The sequence below is a fragment of the Ovis canadensis genome, chromosome 4 (assembly GCF_042477335.2).
Source record: "Ovis canadensis isolate MfBH-ARS-UI-01 breed Bighorn chromosome 4, ARS-UI_OviCan_v2, whole genome shotgun sequence".
NCBI lineage: Eukaryota > Metazoa > Chordata > Mammalia > Artiodactyla > Bovidae > Ovis > Ovis canadensis.
In genome coordinates this window covers 126,455,064-126,473,554 of record NC_091248.1, presented here as the reverse complement: position 1 = coordinate 126,473,554, position 18,491 = coordinate 126,455,064, and the positions used below count along the sequence as shown (strand labels likewise).

Here is an 18,491-nt window from a genome sequence, read left to right as displayed (position 1 = left end):
CACTCGGGTTTTTCTGTAACATCTTTATGGCCAACCCAATATAATTTCTATGGGTTTCCTCTGGAAGATAGATTTGGTTTCTCAATCCCCAAAACTATTTTAACAGTACCGTGTCAGTAACGAAAGACAGAAGGAATTTTGCAAGCCAGTGAAATAACTAGGACTTCTAGCTGCACAAGGGAAATAAGCAAAAACTAATCAACTGTATTTTAAAAAGTATGCTCTATACTGACAGGCTAGAAAGCACAGGTGAGGTTTTAAAGCACCATCCACGAGCCCAATACCTACGGACAGACACTTCCCACGCTGCGCAAAGCTTTCCGAAAGTACAGACGGTGTCCTGGGGCTTCACGTCACACAAACCATTTCATACCCTGCATTCCCCATTATTAGGAACAGTGTTACATGTCAATGAATAGTATTCGTCAGTGAATACTATTTATGGCTGTTTATGGCCATTTATATCAAATCCCACTCCAGTACTCTTGCCTGGAAAATCCCGTGGACGGAGGAGCCTGGTAGGCTGTAGTCCGTGGGGTCGCTAAGAGTCGGGCATGACTGAGCGACTTCGCTTTCATTTTTCACTTTCATGCATTGGAGAAGGAAATGGCAACCCACTCCAGTATTCTTGCCTGGAGAACCCCAGGGACGGTGGAGCCTGGTGGGCTGCCATCTATGGGGTCCCACAGAGTCGTACGCAACTGAAGCGACTTAGCAGCAGCAGCAGTGTTGAAGAATGAGGTTGTTTCCCGTTGTTTCCAATTATAAAATATTCTGAACCCCTGGCACATACAATTTGAACATAACTGGAGGAGGAAATGGTAACCCACTCCACTATTCTTGCCTGGGAAATGCCATGGACAAAGGAGCCTGGTGCGCTCCAGTCCGTGGGGTCTCTAAGAGTTGGAAAGGACTTTAATGACTCAGCACATTTCCTTAGGACAGTTAAAAGTTATAAAACAAAAATCAGTGGGCCAAAGTACCTTTTTATGTCTTTATATTTCTAAACTTCCCCAGAAAGATCATAGCAGATTGATACCACCTAACTGTGGCAACACCAGCTTCTTTCACGTGGGCCAGCACTGGCTACAATCACTTCTCTAAAATGGCAGTCAACCCGATAGGTTTAAAATGTCTTAAATTCTTCATTTCTTTAACAAATAAGAGGTTAAAATTTTTCCTACAGGCTTACTGACCTTTTGCATTTCTTCGCTCTGTGAACCAGTTATATCCTTCAGAGTCTTATTCTAAAAATATGGATAAATGTGTGTGTGTGTATATATATATATGAAGAGCTGCGTACATTTGGAAGAAAATACTTCTATACATTTAGGTTTATTTGATGAAAGCCATGCTTGTTAGGTGAGCAAAACCGGATTAATGTTACGCCTCCTGAATAAAAAGTACAAGATGAGAGATGTCCAAATACCTTCACTGGCTGCACGGTCACCTCAAGGTGGACTGGGACCATCCCAAGGCACTGTGAAAACAATCTGACATTCTTTCTGTCTGATCTGCTTTTCGAAGAGCCCGAGTTTCTATACAGGACAGAGAATCCTGGGCAGGTGGGCAGGGAGGGCGGCTGCCACAGGGAACACCAGCCCCACGGCCACAGCTGCCACGGAGGAGCAGGCGGGGTAGGGGGGAGCCGGCGACCGAGAAGGCAGCGGTGACGCCACGCGCGGCTGGCGGGCACTGAGCAGCGGCGCGACTGCATGGCCTGGGGGCTCTCAGCCCTGCCAGGGGCCCAGGAGCCTCTCTCGGGGGGAGAGCGCCCCCACCCCAGTGATGCGAACTGAGTCACAGACTGTGACAGCTGCTGCTGCTGCTGCTATTAAGTCGCTTCAGTTGGGCCCAACTCTGTCCGACCCCATAGACGGCAGCCCACCAGGCTCCTCTGTCCATGGGATTCTCCAAGCAAGAACACTGGAGTGGGTTGCCATTTCCTTCTCCACGCAGACTGTGGGGACAGAGCTTAACTGTGAATTCTGAATATGCTTGTATTCCAACTTGTGGACAGGTAAGCAGCCCAGGCTAGGAAATAGGAACGTACGTCATCCTTAATGCAACTGCCAGGGAAAAAAGGAACTTTGAAATCAGAATAAACTAACTCAGCTCACAGCACCACACGGAGGAAAACAGACCCTGTCAAGTGTCTGAGAAGTTCTGCAGGCAGAGAGGAAAAAGAAAGAGAGAAAGACATCAACATAGAAGTTTAAACTGACTCCAAGGGAGGCTAAAATTATGATTCTAGGTGAATAACAACTTCAGAAAAAAAAAAGAATGACTTGGAAGTGAGAAGCAGGAAGACCGGGGGCTAAGCAAAACCAACAAACTTAACCAGATGGCCTGCCAGCTAGGCTAGCCATGACCAGCCGCTGTCGGGTATGCCACGGGGGGCCCCTCATCACGCCGCACCCCCTGCCCGAAGTCAGGACCCGCGCCTGCTCTCTGAGCCGGGCGTGGAAACACAGTGGTGTCAAGAAGCTCAAATAGGAGACTTCCCTGGTGGCTTAGTGGTAAAGAATCCACCTGCCAATGCAGGGGACATGAGTTCGATCCCTGGTCCAGGAAGATTCCGCAAGCTTCAGAGCACCTACTACTGAAGCCCGAGCTCCCCAACACCACCACAGCTAGAGAGCAGCCTGTGCTCAGCACAACCAGAGAAGAGGGCTGTGGAGCAATGAAGACCCAGCACCGCCATAAATAAATGAATTATTTTAAAAAGAAGAAAGAAAGAAACCAAATAGGAAACGTCACTACCCATTTCAAGTTCAAAAGAAAAAGAAAGAGACTCTACTATTATTTACCCACCAGCATAGAATGTATTCCTATATTTTACTCCAAAAAGAAAAAACAAAAGAAAGTTGCTGCACTGTACTGTACACACCTGAGACAGAAAATCAGACCTGCTAACAGGCATCCAGTGGGGAGCCAGGGCTACAGGCTGAACTTTCAGGAGAAAAGGGAAGCCTTTGTGAACGGCTGGGAACAAAGTTATTAATAACTGAACTAGATCATTCTGACTCAGGTGCTCTGGAACCTTTTTTTTCCCCCATTTCCTCAAGTTGCCTTCTCTTTCTTCTGCTACTCTGAGTTGAGAAATCAAGAACATTTATGCTGTATAATAACCCACCTTCTTGTTATAGCACCGGGGGTGCCAGTGGTTGCTAATCGCTCTAGGAACACTAGTTCCACTTCCAGAAGTTGGTTACTTTTCTCTGGAAAACGTGTCACATGTTTCTCGAAGATAAACAGAGGGTAAAGATCTCGCTGTGAGCTGCTAACGACACTGACGACAGGCAAAGGACCCCTCCTCCTTCTCCCGGCCAGCCCTCCTCCACCAGGCCCCGGTCTGACAGCAGAAGGGAGACGCAGTCTGCTCCTCCTCCCCAGGATCCAAAGTACCTCCCAGCCTGAAACACAACCTCACAAGCCAGGGCTAGAACATCCGTCACTGGAAACCAGCCTGGGAGATTATTTTAAAGGGCGATGCAGCTGAGCGGTTACATGGAGACTGAATGTACACCCAAAAGAGATAGCTTTTACAAACACTGTTATGTAAACTGAGGCTGAGATAGAACCCTGGTATGGCGACACACAGTTTCCAAAAGCTGTGTGTAAATGACTGAAATGGAAGTGAAGATGCATTCTAGAAAAATGTGCCAGATGACTTGAGCTCCTCTATACTGGAAAATAACACTGATGTTAAAAAATGCAGGTGAAGGAGGGAGCAGAAGTTTATGATTTTCAGTAATTCAATTAATAAACACAAGTAGACATTCTGTTTCATCTGCATCCTAAAAGTTAATCTTTAAGGGTTGATCAGACTCTTTTGGAACTTCCTAAGGAAATACAGAAAATATTTTGAGAACTATGGCTCATTCACATTCAGAATCTGAAGGCCACAGAATGGATAAAGGCAGTTTCTAGAGTCAGGCTACTAAGAGTTTCAGACGAGCATCATCACTGCCCTGGTTGCTATAGCAACTAGGCAAGTTACCCAAGCTCTGGGAGACTGGGTTTCTGACAGCACTGCAGGAGGGTTACCACCAGCCCTCGTGGGTGACTGATGAAAGCCTCCAAGCAGATGTAGATGGTTCTCAGCACAGCATCTGATACCCAGGACTCAAATGGCAGCTCTGATTTCACAAATAATACCTAAGGAATTAATGTCAAGTTCAGAACCTCCAATCTCTTTTTTGCGGGGGAGGGGAGAAGTAGAAAAGAAGAGTCTTATTGCTTTGCCAGCAAAGGGGGGCATAGTGGGCTCACGCCCTGAAAAACTGTGTCCCAACCCAGGAGGGTTTGGTGAGGAGTTTTACAGCAACAGCTCAAGGGTGGCAGATTCTCCACTCTTAATAAATGTACTAAATAAATGAAACTATTATCTTCTCAGACAAAACTAGAAGAATCTTACTCAAGAGTTATTTCTGGAAAAAAAAATTTTTTTTTTAATGGGAAGTATCAAAATGACAAACTACATTTATAGAATAAAAGAATTTAGTAATTGCAGCAAGCAGAGAAAGAGTTCTAAGACCAAAACATTATACTGAACAAGGAACAATCTGGGCTGGTCAAAAATGAAAACTAATAAGCTCCCTGGAGACCAACCAGCAGCTAAATTTCCATCATTCTATTCTAGCGCTCCCCTATTGTTAGCATGCAGAAATCCAACCAAGGGCCTTGTTTCATCACTGGAATCACCATCTTTAGCTCTAGGAGTTATAAGAATTAAACAAAATAACCAACTGAAAAAAAAAAACCACACACACACCTCAAAAACCTCCAACCACAAAACCTGTCACACCTAGCAAGCCACAACCTTCTTGAGGGGATCAATAGCCTCTTCATTTGTAAAGATTACGGCCTCCTTAAAAGTATTGGACACGTCACGAGACCCAGTGATTCCACTCTTACATATACACATGCTTTTTAACACATGCCTACACAAAACACAAAAACACACAATATTTATAACAATATGGTTTATAATAGCCAGATATCCATCACTGACGGATGAATAAGCAAAATATGGAATATGCATCAAATTCAGCTGTAAAAAGGAATGATGTGCTGACACGCGCTGCAGCAAGAATGAGGCCTGGGAACATTATGCTAAGTCAAAGAAGCCAGCCACAGAAGGCCACACACTGTGTGATTCCATTTATGTGAAATGTCCAGAATAGGCAAATTCATAGAAACAGAAAGTAGGTTAGCAGTTGCCAGAACTGGGGGGAGGACAGATGGGAAGTGACTAGCAAGGGTGCAGAGTTAGTTGCTCTGGGGGGTGATGAAAAGCCTCTAAATTTAGACAGTGGTTACGGTTGCACAATGTGCGAGTACGCCGAAAACTTCTGCCCTGCGCACGTAACAAGGGTGCATTTTATGGCATGTGCATTATAGCTCAACAACGCGGCTATTTTTTGAAGTAGTCCACAGCCTAAGTATACGTGTATTTATGAATACTGGTCTATATCCACAATAAGTTTTCATTTTAGAGATAGACAAATAGTTTCATACCTATTCAAATTAATGTTAAACTTTTTTAAGGCCGTAAAATATTAGCATAGTCGAGGGCCTCCTGGACTATCACATAAGCAAGTTTGACAATCACTGATACACATTAAAGCTTTAAACGTAAATCTGCTCCAAACTAACAACTTTAAACTCCTAAAATTAGCAAATCAGTAGCAATCCACCCTTTGGTGAGTTAGCTTCAACTGCAATTTCTGATATTTGAATGGACTCAAGAAATTCTACAAGTTAAGTAGTAAGCCTTGGTGCACACACACTCAGCCATCTCTTGGTACCTGTGGCGGTCAGGTTCCAGGACCACTCCACCTTCCCACGCCAGAAGCTGTGGGCGCTCAAGTCCCTCATATAAAACGGCCAGTCCAGCTGGAGTTCCGCATCCGAGGATCAGGAGGGCCGACTGCATACAGCAGACAACACAACCTTCCAAGTACATGGCAGTCCCTTGCACCTACCAGGGACCATATAGAGTGAAATACCTGAACACCGTAGTTGTAAAAAAAGGCCACAACAATTTAACTTTTGCTCCACATGGTGACCCTTTACGTGGGAGTCACAAGCCTGTCCCATGACGGACCAGACGGTAAATATTTCCTGCTTTGTGGACCAGACCACTTCTGATGCAAGCTCTTCCACCCTGCCCCACCGCATGAGGGCAGCCCCAGACAATACAGAAACCAAAGCCCCCAGCGGTAAGCAGCACCCTGCCATAGAACTTCCTGCCCTGGCTGAAGTGATTACCTACAGTGCGCTTACAACACGGGTACCACGACTAATGATTCCAAACGAAAACAGCCACAAGCGGCTCCTGGGCTGAGCAGCACTGCTTTAGACCACCACGTAGCCACTTTCACCTCTGTTCGTACACGCAGAAAGAGTACATGAGTTAACTTTGAAGGCTAAAAACAAACCTTACTGATTCTATCATGGGATGAACTGCAGAGAGAACACGTGATGTAAAATTTCTAACGAGTCACGGGCCGGACCAGTAAAGGATCAAAATCCTAAGCAAACGACCTCGGCTGACACAGGAGGATACGTGTAGAGTTCCATGTATCTGGACTTGGCCATGCTCTGTCTGGTGTACACTTGCTGGATGCCAGCTCTGAGGTCGTCCCAGATCTGGTCGAGGCCAATCTGCTTCAGTCCGTGGGGGTTCTGACTCCGGTTGGATGACATGGTGAGTAATATTCTGAAGTCGTCCAGTGCAGCAATCCTTAGTCAAGGTTCAGCTAATTCTCCATCAGATGAAAATATACAGTTATCATTCCAAATGTATTCACAGCGGCTCAGAAAGGATGTCCTTTGAATGGAGACAGTGAAATCTCATCGCAGGCAAACCTGAAGAAGAAATACAGGTTACTGATTAGTCCTCTCTCAACAAACAGCCTGCCTCACGGGACGGGGGCAGTGTGAGAGGACGCTGCCCACACACTGATGGCAACACGGGGTCTGCAGGCCCCGGCAGACGCCTCTGCATGCTGATCCAGAGATTATCTCGCTTTCTATGTGACAACACACTCTGTGTAATATGCGTACGTAGATGCTTAGTTCAAAATCATTATGCTTATTAGAGTGTGTGGAGAAGAGCTGGTAAAACTTATATTCAAGCACAACTAACATGCTGTTTTGCTGGTCTTCAAAAGGTCTACATTACTTGACCTAACGTAACAGACAAACTCAAAGGAAAAAAGGCAAAGGAAATGTCCAGAAAGAGCAACACAAATGGCTAACAGAAGAAGCCAAACGTTCAAACTCACTAGTTACCTGTGAATTAAAAAAAAAGAAATTCACTTAGCATCTGGCAAAATACAAATGGTGGTGAGGCTCAAAGTGAGGGGGAATGGTCACTCCTTTTCGGGGGAGAGGAGGAGCAGTTGGCAGCTTGCGAGATCTTACTTCTTGCGCCAGGGCTTGACTCTGGACCCTGACAGTAAGAGCACCGAGCCCCACTGGACCGCCAGTGAATCCCCGGTAACTTCTTTTGCAAAAGGGAATCGGGCAGGAATTATCAACATTTAAAATGTACCCTGAACTTAGGGAGACCTGGGTTTGAAGCTTAGCTCCACAGCTACAGATATATGGTCATGGGCAAGTTACTTCTCACTGCTCTAAGCCTCAGTTTCCTAGCCTGCAAAATAGGGGCAGGTCTATTTAACACACAGTAAACAGTTGACAAGGCCTGAAGTGAAGTGAAGTCGCTCAGGCGTGTCTGACTCTTTGCAACCCCATGGACTATACAGTCCATGGAATTCCCCAGGCCAGAATAGCCAGGAGTGAGTAGCCTATCCTTTCTCCAGCGGATCTTCCCAACCCAGGAATTGAACCGGCGTCTCCTGCATTGCAGGTGGATTCTTTACCAACTGAGCTACCAGGGTTGACAAGTGGTAATGGCTATTATCTCTAAGTGTATGAAGCGACTGCAAAATACAGTTTATAATGCCTCAGGATTATGAATCCACAGATAAAGAACATCAGCTATCCAATACTGTGTTAAGTCAGCACTTGCCAATATAAAACATTACAGACAGACGCTGAGGACTGTCTATGTACATCACATCAAAATGTGGTGGTTTTTAAACAAGTATTTCCGGTGCAAAACTAGGAAACACCAAATTACTTCAATGGCTCCAAAAAATAAATGCTGGGAGGCACATGGTACCTGGAACACTAAGAATGGGTGTCACAGCCTGCAAGGGCTCCAGTGCGCCCTGCGCCTCAGTGGCCGCGTGGGGCTCTCTGTGGGCTGAGGCACATCGAGGACAGCGGGAGCCACACGAGTGGGCAGTGCCCGAACTTCTGAAGCCTGATCGACTCTGACACTTAGAACCTAAGCTATGGGGCTTCATATTTTATGAAACCACAACACCATTCCTAACCTTAAAAACACTTTATGTCATACCTTCAAATAGGTACGTCCAAAAGTGAAACATAAAAATGTCTAACACAAGGATGAATCCTCTTAGTTTTAAGAAACTTAACATCTCAGCCACCACTTTGCAAATGTTTTCTGACTTCAATCTGCCTTTTCTCGACCTTGCATGGCACATTCCATCACCCCACTTGAGAGGAACTGGCGTGTCCTGGATTGGTAGCGAGACTGAAGGGGGCATGGCACACACCCTTTAAAAGAATGACACAGCCCAAGGACACGACACAAACTGGTTAGAAGCAAGTAGGCCCAAGATGGCGGGTGGCTGACTTCCCCTAGACCTTGGGTCTCGGGGCACACTCACTGCCACACCTCAGTATGCTACGTAACACATCAACGGGCACCAGAACGGCTCCAAGGATGGCCATAAAAGGTCAAAAAGTGGGCGGTGGCCCAGTTTCTGGAAATCCTCATCCTTTCCCCAAAACAGCTGAATTTCTCCTCCCACTGGGTTTTGGTGTGCACAAGATGTCACATGCTAGCAAGGTAAGTTTTGCCAAGAGAACACACTGGTCATATCAAACACTCTCTTCCAAAAACACAAAAGACGACTCTACACATGGACAGCGCTAGATGGTCAACACCGAAATCAGACTGGTTCTATACTTTGCAGCTGAAGATGGAGAAGCTCTATACAGTCAGCAAAAATAAGACCAGGAGCTGACTGTGGCTCAGATAGTGAACTCCTTATTGCAAAATTCAGACTTAGATTGAAGAAAGTAGGGAAAAACACTAGACCATTCAGGTATGACCTAAATCAAATCCCTTACGATTATACAGTGGAAATTACAAAGAAATTCAAGGGATTAGATCTGACAGAGTGCCTGAAGAACTATGGGTGGAGGTTTGTGACATTGTACAGGAAGCAGTGATCAAGAGCATCCCCAAGAAAAAGAAATGCAAAAATGCAAAATGGTTGTATGAGGAGGCCTTACAAACAGCTGAGAAAAGAAGAGAAAGGCAAATGACAAAAGGAAAGATCTATCCACCTGAACGCCGAGTTCCAAAGAATAGCAAGGAGAGGTAAGAAAGCCTTAAGTAAACAATGCAAAGAAATAGTGGAAACAATAGAATGGGGAAGACTAGAGATCTCGTCAAGAAAATCAGAGCCACCAAGGGAACATTTCATACAAAGACGGGCACAATGCAGGATAGAAACGGCATGGACCTGAGAGAAGCAGATGATATCAGGAAGAGGTGGCAAGAGTACACAGAGGAGCAGGCTCCTCTGGTGACCCAGCAGCTAAGACTCTGGGCTCTCAACGCAGGTGGCCTAGGTTCAATCCCTGGCCAGGGAACTAGATCCCACATGCTGCAACTAGAACCCAGAGCAGCCAAATAAAAACAAAAGAATACACACAAGAACTGCACAAAAATGGTCTTAATGACCCAGATAACCACGGTGGTATGATCACTCACCTAGAGCCAGACATCCTGGAGTGTGAAGTCAAGTGGCCCTTAGGAAGTATTACTACAAATAAAGCTAGCGGAGTTAATGGAATTTCAGCTGAGCTATTTCAAATCCTAAAAGATGATGCTGTTAAAAGTGCTGCACTCAATATGCCAGTAAATTTGGAAAACTCAGCAGCAGCCACAGGACTGGAAAAGGTCAGTTTTCATTTCAATCCCAAAGAAGGGCAGTGCCAAAGAATGTTCGAACTACCACACAATTGCACTCATTTCACATGCTAGCAAGGTAATACTCAAAATCCTTCAAAGTAGGCTTCAACAGTATGTGAACCAAGAACTTCCAGATGTACAAGCTGGATTTCGAAAAGGCAGAGGAATCAGAGATCAAATTGCCAACATTCACTGGACCATAGAAAAAGCAAGTGAATTCCAGAAAAACATCTACTTCTACTTCACTGACTACCCTAAAGCCTTTGACTGTGTGAATCACAACAAACTGTGGAAAATTCTTCAAGAGATGGGGATACCAGACCACCTGACCTACCTCCTGAGAAACCAGTATGCACGTCAAGGAGCAACAGTTAGAACCGGACATGGAATAACGAACTGGTTCAAAATTGGGAAGGAAAGGAGTACATCAAGGCTGTCTACTGCCACCCTGCTTATTTAACTTATAAGCAGAGTACATCATGTGAAATGCCGGGCTAGATGAAGCTCAAGCTGGAATCAAGATTGCTGGGAGAAATATCAATAACTTCAGACATGCAGATGACACCACCCTAATGGCAGAAAGTGAAGAGGAACTAAAAAAGCCTCTTGATGAAAGTGAAAGAGGAGAATGAAAAAGCTGGCTTAAAACTCAACTTTCAGAAAACTAAGATCATGGCATCTGGTCCCAGCACTTCATGGCAAATAGATGGGGAAACGATGGAAACAGTGACAGACTTTATTTTCTTGGGCTCCAAAATCACTGTGGACAGTGACTGCAGCCGTTTAGTTAAAAGACGCTTCTTGGAAGGAAAGCTATGACCAACCTAGACAGCATATGAAAGAGCAGAGACATTACTTTGCCAACAAAAGTCCCTGTAGTCAAAGCTATGGTTTTTCCAGTAGTCATGTATGGATGTGACAGCTGAACCATAAAGAAAGCTGAGCGCCAAAGAATTGATGCTTTTGAACTGTGGTGTTAGAGAAGACTCTTGACAGTCCCCTGGACTGCAAGGAGATCAAACCAGTCAATCCCAAAGGAAATCAACCCTGAATGTTCACTGGAAGGACCGATGCTAAAGCTCCAATACTTTGGCTACCTGGTATGAAGAGCTGACTTGCTGGAAAAGACCCGGATACCGGGAAAGATTGAGGGTAGAGGAGAAAGGGGTGACAGAGCGTGAGATGGTTGCATGGCATCACCGGCTTAACGGACCTGAGTCTGAGCAAGCTTTTGAAGGGAGTGAAGGACAGGGAAGCCTGGTGCGCTGCAGTCCATGGGGTTGCAAAGAGTTGGACATGATTGCGAGACTCAACAAAAATAACAAGGCACTTATCATCCCACCTCACTTCCACCCCAGGGGCAAGGTTAATAAGGTACACCGAATAAAATGGTCAGTGATTTTATTTTTCCCCACACGACCTCACTGTCCCCATTCAACATCAGCACCCAAATGTGCTCCTTCTTTCTCCTATTGTACATCTGATCCGAGTTATGAGTCTTCCTATATCAGAGTCACCGGTATTCCAAGGTCAAACACAATCTCTCATGTTAAAATAACAAGTCTACTCTACCACACACATTTTCTGTCTAGCTCTACGAGTGGGAATCTGGTGCCACAGCCAAATCTCGGCTCGTGCGGTGAAAAGTCAGCAAACTACCTTACTTCTGCTTTTAGGCGCTTTATTGTTTTCCCTTTCAAATGAGTCATTCCCATTTTCTAGTTGTCCTCACTGAGTATCCAAAATTTACACAGTTCACAAAAATTCACATGCCATTACCGACTTAACTGATAAGCTGAAAGAGGCTAACCTCATCTTTTATTTTTAATAACCCGAGTCTCCCATTTATAATATTTAACATCTATCACTTATCCTACAATAGAGAAAGCTAAAACTACATCTAAAAGGAAACATTAAAAGTAAGAACATCAGAGAAACGTCTTAAAAATCAGGCCATGTGCTAACAGCAGCTGACCTGCTGGTCTCAGGCTGGGCTCTGTGGAGCAAATGCCTGGACAGAGTTTGGGTGGTAAATGCTTCTTCGGGATGACATCTATGAGGGGCAGGGGAGGATGCAGGCCTGGGCAGAGAGGGGCCGAACCGTGAGGTGGCCCCTACCTGGGAGGTGTCCAGCGCGGCCTGGACTGGCACACAGGGCAGCAGTCTGTGCTTCTGCTCCTGGGGGCTCAGTCCCCGCAAGTGCGCCAGGCGGGGAGGTCAGGGAGGACTTTACAGCTGGAGGACCTCTGGGAGTCCAGCTCCTCCTGGAAGGGGCACGTGGTGGGGCCCAAATGGATAGGGGGTGCTCTGGTGATGGAGGTCCCACCTTGGGGTGGGGGGCTGTGTTTGGATTTCATCTGCTTATGTATCCCTCCTGAATATTCATTGGAAGGACTGATGCTGAAGCTGAAACTCCAATACTTTGGCCACCTGATTCGAAGAACTGGCTCACTGGAAAAGACCCTGATGCTGGGAAAGATTGAAGCTAGGAGGAGAAGGGGACGACAGAGGATGAGATGGTTGGATGGCATCACCGACTCTATGGACATGAGTTTGAACAAGCTCCAGGAGCTGGTGATGGACAGGGAAGCCTGGCGTGCTGCAGTCCATGGGGTCACAGAGTTGGACACGACTGAGCGAAGGAACTGAACTGACTGGATGCATCCCTCAATGTTTGATAGTGAATTGTTTGGAATAATAAATACAATAACATAGGTGCCCATAAAATACTGGCTTATCTGTCAGTGTGGAATTTTCAGGAATAAAACCACTTTACAAACCACCTGCCCTCCATCCCATAACCAGGCCATCAAGAACTACCCATAACCTCAGGTGGACCTCATGAAAAGTCAGAGGCTGAAATGGCTTTGGGGTAAGGGATAAAAATAGTTTCCTAATAATTCACATCCCACAGCCATAAAACTTAGGGATGTCCAAAAACCCAGGAGATACTAAAAACAAAAAAACTAAACTAAACCAAACATATACTTAGAAAGCCGAGCAAAAGCACTCTCTTACAGTGACTCCTCGGCATCACAGGGTTTCGGTCGCGGTCACGACTATCCAGGAGGAACACTCAAGTTTTCAGAGAAACTGCAGACTGGCTGCTTTCAGTGGATGCGCAGAAACCAAGGCACAAAACGCAACCAACCCAGGGCGGGAACCTGCGGGCAGAGCCTGCGGCCCTGTCCCGCCCCAGCCCCGGCTCAGAAGCCTGCACCAGTCACAGCACTGCTCACTTCACCCTCCCCTCCCCCAACCAAGTAAGATAAGGGAGTGGAACCCAGGAGTCAAAACAAAGCTGTCTAAGAGGAGCAGGGAGGTTGGATGTTCAAGGACCTGGCTCATGAAAGAGACTTGTTCCAAAGGGATACGAAAGCCATCGGAATCAGTATTAAAACAAGTGTTCTAACACTTCAAACTGTGAACTAATCAAAGTCTATTTCTCAAGATTAATGGTGCGTAAGATTCTTTGGTTGAGTACAAGCATAAACTAACCGAACGACCTCCAAGAATCCTAAAAACTATATTCTCTTTGATATTAGTAACTCAGAGCTTCATTAGTAAGGAAAGGGCTTTCTTAACAGAGCACGTGTGACAGATGTCTGCAGACGCTAACTGGAACATCAACTGAACAGATCATCCAGCCGATCTGGGGAAACGCCACCTTTACTGCAGCTAAACATTTCGCTTGCTACAAGAGTTCAGAGGCCTTAATAAGTGAGTGTGTCTTATGAATTCCTGTCAGAAAAACAGCATAAAATATCTCCCACTCAAACTGACTAGGCTAGAGCATATTTTTCCCTGAATACATCTCAGGGTTGGATTTTCAAGAAAACACTAATGTTTCAAGAAACAACAGAACATTTTTTTAAAAAAGGAAAGGTAAATCTGTGCTGATCCCTACTGAGACCTAACTTTCTTGGGATCAACCACACATCCTTTTACGACTTTTTTCACTTAATGAGAGAAACCTCACTCACTCAACGAAATACGCCTCACTGGTTTGGAAACGAAAAACTGTCCACTGTTCATCACACTAGCGTCGAACTCCAGAGCTTCCAGGTGCTGACTTTTCAACAGCTGTACTGCTGTAACAGGCAGTACAGATCCTACGGATTCCTCTCTGGCGATGGGAGTGCGTATGATAAACACTCACGTGTCCCTACATGATAAAGGGACCCTGGAACCGTCTGTGAGCACAGACCACAACAGACTGGAAAGACTGGCTTTTGGACCCGGGGAGGCTGAGGTGCTTGTGACCTGTCCTTGGAGGCTGGACTGTGGAGGCTCATCTCTGACTGGCACTAGAGAGTGGGAACAACCATCAATCACAGACAGGCCCAACCTGAAGCCTGAGGAACATTTAGAGACAGAGTAGATGGTGGGGAACCCACAGAGTTTGTACCCGCCAAGCTACAGCCAAAAAACAAGACCTATGCTGGAGGCCAGAGAAGGGCACGGTTGTCTGGGCCTCACGTAGTCGCTGCCATTTACTTCTTGTATGATCTTGGGTAAATCACTTAACATCTATGAGGGTCCTGGTTGAAAATGGCAACACAGTTTGTGACAAACGTGAGCTATTATTTTCATCATAATGACAGTATCTGAAACGTAGCTTCTGACCTGAGTTCTATGTAAGACACTGGGGACCTGAGGAAGGCAGGTGTTGCCGTGGTTTTAACAGGAGGAATCAAACTGGAATGGGTAAAGAAGGACAGCGACAGACGTGAGATTAATCTCCTAAATACACAAACAGCTCATGCAGCTCAATATGAAAGAAATAAACCACCCAACGAAAGGAAAAAACGAGTAGAAGACCTAAACAGACACTAGACTTTTCTCAAGGATACACACAGATGCTCAACAAACGCATGAAAAGATGCTCAATACGTCGCTAATTACTAGAGAAACGCAAAGCCAAACTACACCCCTGACACCAGGCAGAATGGCCGTCATCAAAAAATCTACAAGCTAGTAAGTGCTGAAGCGACTGCGGAAAAGGGGACGCTGCTGCACTGCTGGCGGGAATGTAAACTGGCACAGCGAGCATGGAAAACAGCACCGGCAGCGCCTTCAAAAGCTAAAGCCAGAACTACCACATGACCCAGCAATCCCACTGCTGGGGGCATACCTGGAGACAACCGACATTCAAAAACACACGTGAACCGCAACGTCCACTGCAGGACTATTTACAATCCCCAGGAGACGGAGGCAGCCTAGATGTCCGTCAACAGAGGAACGGCTAAAGATGTGGTACTGGTTCACAATGGAATATTACTCAGCCATAAAAAGGAGTGAAACAGCGCCATTTGCAGAGACTGCCATACACACTGAAGTTAGAAAAACTGATATTATGTAATATTGCTTATATGTGGAATACAGAGAAAAAAATTGTGCAGATGAACTTATTTGCAAAGCAGAGAGAGACACAGATCTAGAGAATACTTAAGAGTGACTGAGATGGGAAGGCAGGAGCGGGATGGGCTGGGGGATGGGGACTGACAGACAGACAGAAAAGAGACAGCTAAAGAGAGCCTGCTGAAAGGCACAGGGGGCTCTCCTCCACGCCCTGTGGTGGCCTGGGTGGTAAGGAAACCCCAGGAGAGGGGGTGTGTGTGTAGGCCTATAACTGCGGGCGCTGTGCCACACAGCAGAGACACAACGCTGCAGAGCAACTACACGCAAGAAACGCAGACTCTCTCTAGGATTCTGGCCCTGAAGGCGTGAAGAGGCTGCCCGGGGACGCAGGGCAGGGGAAGCCCGCGTCCTCGCTGGGGGGGCGGGGGTCCGGGGCTGCCACAGGGCGGCGGCGGGTGCTCAGGCCCGGGAAGGGCTGGACGACAGGCGGCGGCACCAGCGGCCCGGCCTCGCAGAGGCTGCATCACCGGCAAGGGCGCTGGGCGCGGAGAGGGAGGCGCCGCCGCGGGGCAGCCGGGCGGGCAGCACCGGGGGAGCCCGGAGCCCGTACCGGGGCGGAAGGCACCCAGAGCCGGCGCGCCTTCCCGGGAGCCCGGGGAGGGACGTAGGGGTCCCGCAACGGCCACAGCGCGGCTTTCGGAGCCGCAGCCTCTGAGGAGCAGCGAGGGGGCCCAAGACTGGAGAGGCGTCCGAGGAGTTTCCAGGAGCAGGATTCCAGGTTCCACTAAGAACTGAGGTGGGGAGAGGAGGGCGGGCGGGGGCTGGGAGCCGGGTGCCTGGGGACCGGCGGCGCGGGCGTCAGCGATGGAGGGCCCGGGGTTCGGCTCTGCTTTCAGGGGTGTTTGCACTTGACCCGGCCCGCCGCGGCCCCTGACCTGGAGAGGGCCACGCGTTCCTCACCACGTCTCACCAGCGGGGCTGCCTGAATTCTCCGAACACCTTACTCCCCTGCCCGACCAACCCTAAGTACAAAACAGACAGGAACATAAATTCAGACCTTAATGAACCTACATTTCTACTCTAGGGGAGGAGCCCACAGATTTTAAAGTAATAAAAGAATTGTGGCCCCTGCTCAGTTTCACCGCAAATATTTAAAAAAAAAAAAAAAACAAACCCAGATACCACTTTTGTCCATTAAGGTGGTCCTAGTAGCTGCCTCTGTTCCTGTAAATTAAGACCAAACACATTTAGCAGATGCTTTTGCACAAGCCAATGTAGAACAGTGTTCAATAAACAAAGCAAAAATAATTCAGATCAGAGTTGTAACAGGAATACACGACACAGGGTTTTTCAGAATGACCACAACTGTGTCGACGGTTAGGTGACTGCTTTTGAAAAATGTAAAAAAAAAAAAAAAAAATCAAAACAAAAGCATGGATTTAAGCTGTTACAGTATCTTTTAAAAATAGTCATTATTAGAGTTAATGAAAATATAGTTAAAATTCACTGTTAAAGAAAAAACAAGGCTAAATTTGGCTTTTCTAATTTAAGAACATTTTAAATTTGATTAAAATTTGAAATGATCCTGAGTATTACTCAGTAATTACTTATTTTCTCACAATTGGTTAAAAGTATGCAGAGTCCCTGGCTTCGTACCTGCAGTATGGCACAGAAGAAATGAAACATGGTAAAACAGTGCTTTACACTGAGAAGAATGTTTGCCTGTGCACACCAGGAAATACATGAAAAGTGACCAAAAAGAGAAGTCACATATAAGCTGTCAGAAAGCCACAGGGCACACCACACACAACCTTGTCAATTAGAGTCCAGGGGGGGAAGTGATAGGGGAATACACACTAAATGATACCATTTTATATTTGAGAGTAAAAACACACGGAACACAGGAGAGAAGGTCGGGCTTCCCTGATAGCCTGAAACATTGGCTCAGAGCTGTGTAAGGCACCAGCCTCAGGGTTTATGGGCTCCTGTTTAAAAACAAGCAAACCCCCCAAGCCTCACCAGATTAATACTCTTGTGGGTGAAATGATAGGATGGTTGGGATTTACCTAAAAAATATTGCAAGGAAAAAAAAAAACAAAAAACCAAGAACTAAGTTCTTTGCATCAGGTGGCCAAAGTATGGGAGACTTTATCATTAGTCCTTCCAATGAATATTCTGGACTCATTTCCTTTAGGATTGACTGGTTGGATCTCCTTGCAGTCCAGGGGACTCTCAAGAGTCTTCTCCAACACCACAGTTCAAAAGCATCAATTCTTTGGTGCTCAGCTTTCTTTATGGTCCAACTCTTACATCCATACATGACTACTAGAAAAACCATATCTTTAACTATATAGACCTTTGTTCGCAAAGTAATGTCTCTGCTTTTTAACATGCTGTCTAGGTCAGTCATAGCTTTTCTTCCAAGGAGCAAGTGTCCCTTTAATTCCATGGCTGCAGTCACTGTCCGCAGTGACTTTGGAGCCCAAGAAAATGAAGCCTGTCACTGTGTCCATTTTTTCCCCATCAAACTTCCATGAATGGAAGGGACCAGATGCCATGATCTCAGTTTTTTAAATGTTGACTTTTAAGCTAGATTTTTCACTCTCCTCTTTCACCTCCATCAAGAGGCTCTTTAGTTCCTCTTCGCTTTCTGCCATAAGGGTGGGGTCATCTGCATATGTGAGGTTATTGATACTTCTTTCAGCAATCCTGATTCCAGCTTTTTACACAACATATGTGGTAGAAAAAGGAAGAGAAGCAAAAAGATGGAGCCTGGCAGGGAGGTGGTCAAGTTCAGGACACGATGTGGCAGGGGATGGGACCAAAACACACTTACACTTCTCACTTACACCCCTGGAAACTGTGCCATTTGATCATGATCTGGTTGGTGCATACCAAGCAATCTCAATGCCACTTAGAACTGAGACTGGTAAACTCACCACCTGAGAAACTCTTAAATTCCATTAATGATTTAAATGAATGCAACATCTGAACTGTGGTGTTGAGAAGACTCTTGAGAGTCCCTTGGACTGCAAGGAGATCC

General features: G+C 46.2%; 1 protein-coding gene across 4 annotated transcripts in view; it reads right to left on the bottom strand.

Annotated features, from left to right (window-relative positions):
- CUL1 (cullin 1) overlaps positions 1 to 18,491 on the bottom strand; it is an 88,933-nt gene that overhangs the window by 47,369 nt on the left and 23,073 nt on the right. For all 4 annotated transcript variants that reach the window (XM_069587021.1, XM_069587020.1, XM_069587019.1 and 1 more), the window contains one exon: positions 6,575 to 6,876. In XM_069587021.1, coding sequence (XP_069443122.1) covers positions 6,575 to 6,714 — 140 coding nt within the window. In that variant the 5' untranslated portion in view covers positions 6,715 to 6,876. The remainder of the gene's footprint in view (positions 1 to 6,574; positions 6,877 to 18,491) is intronic.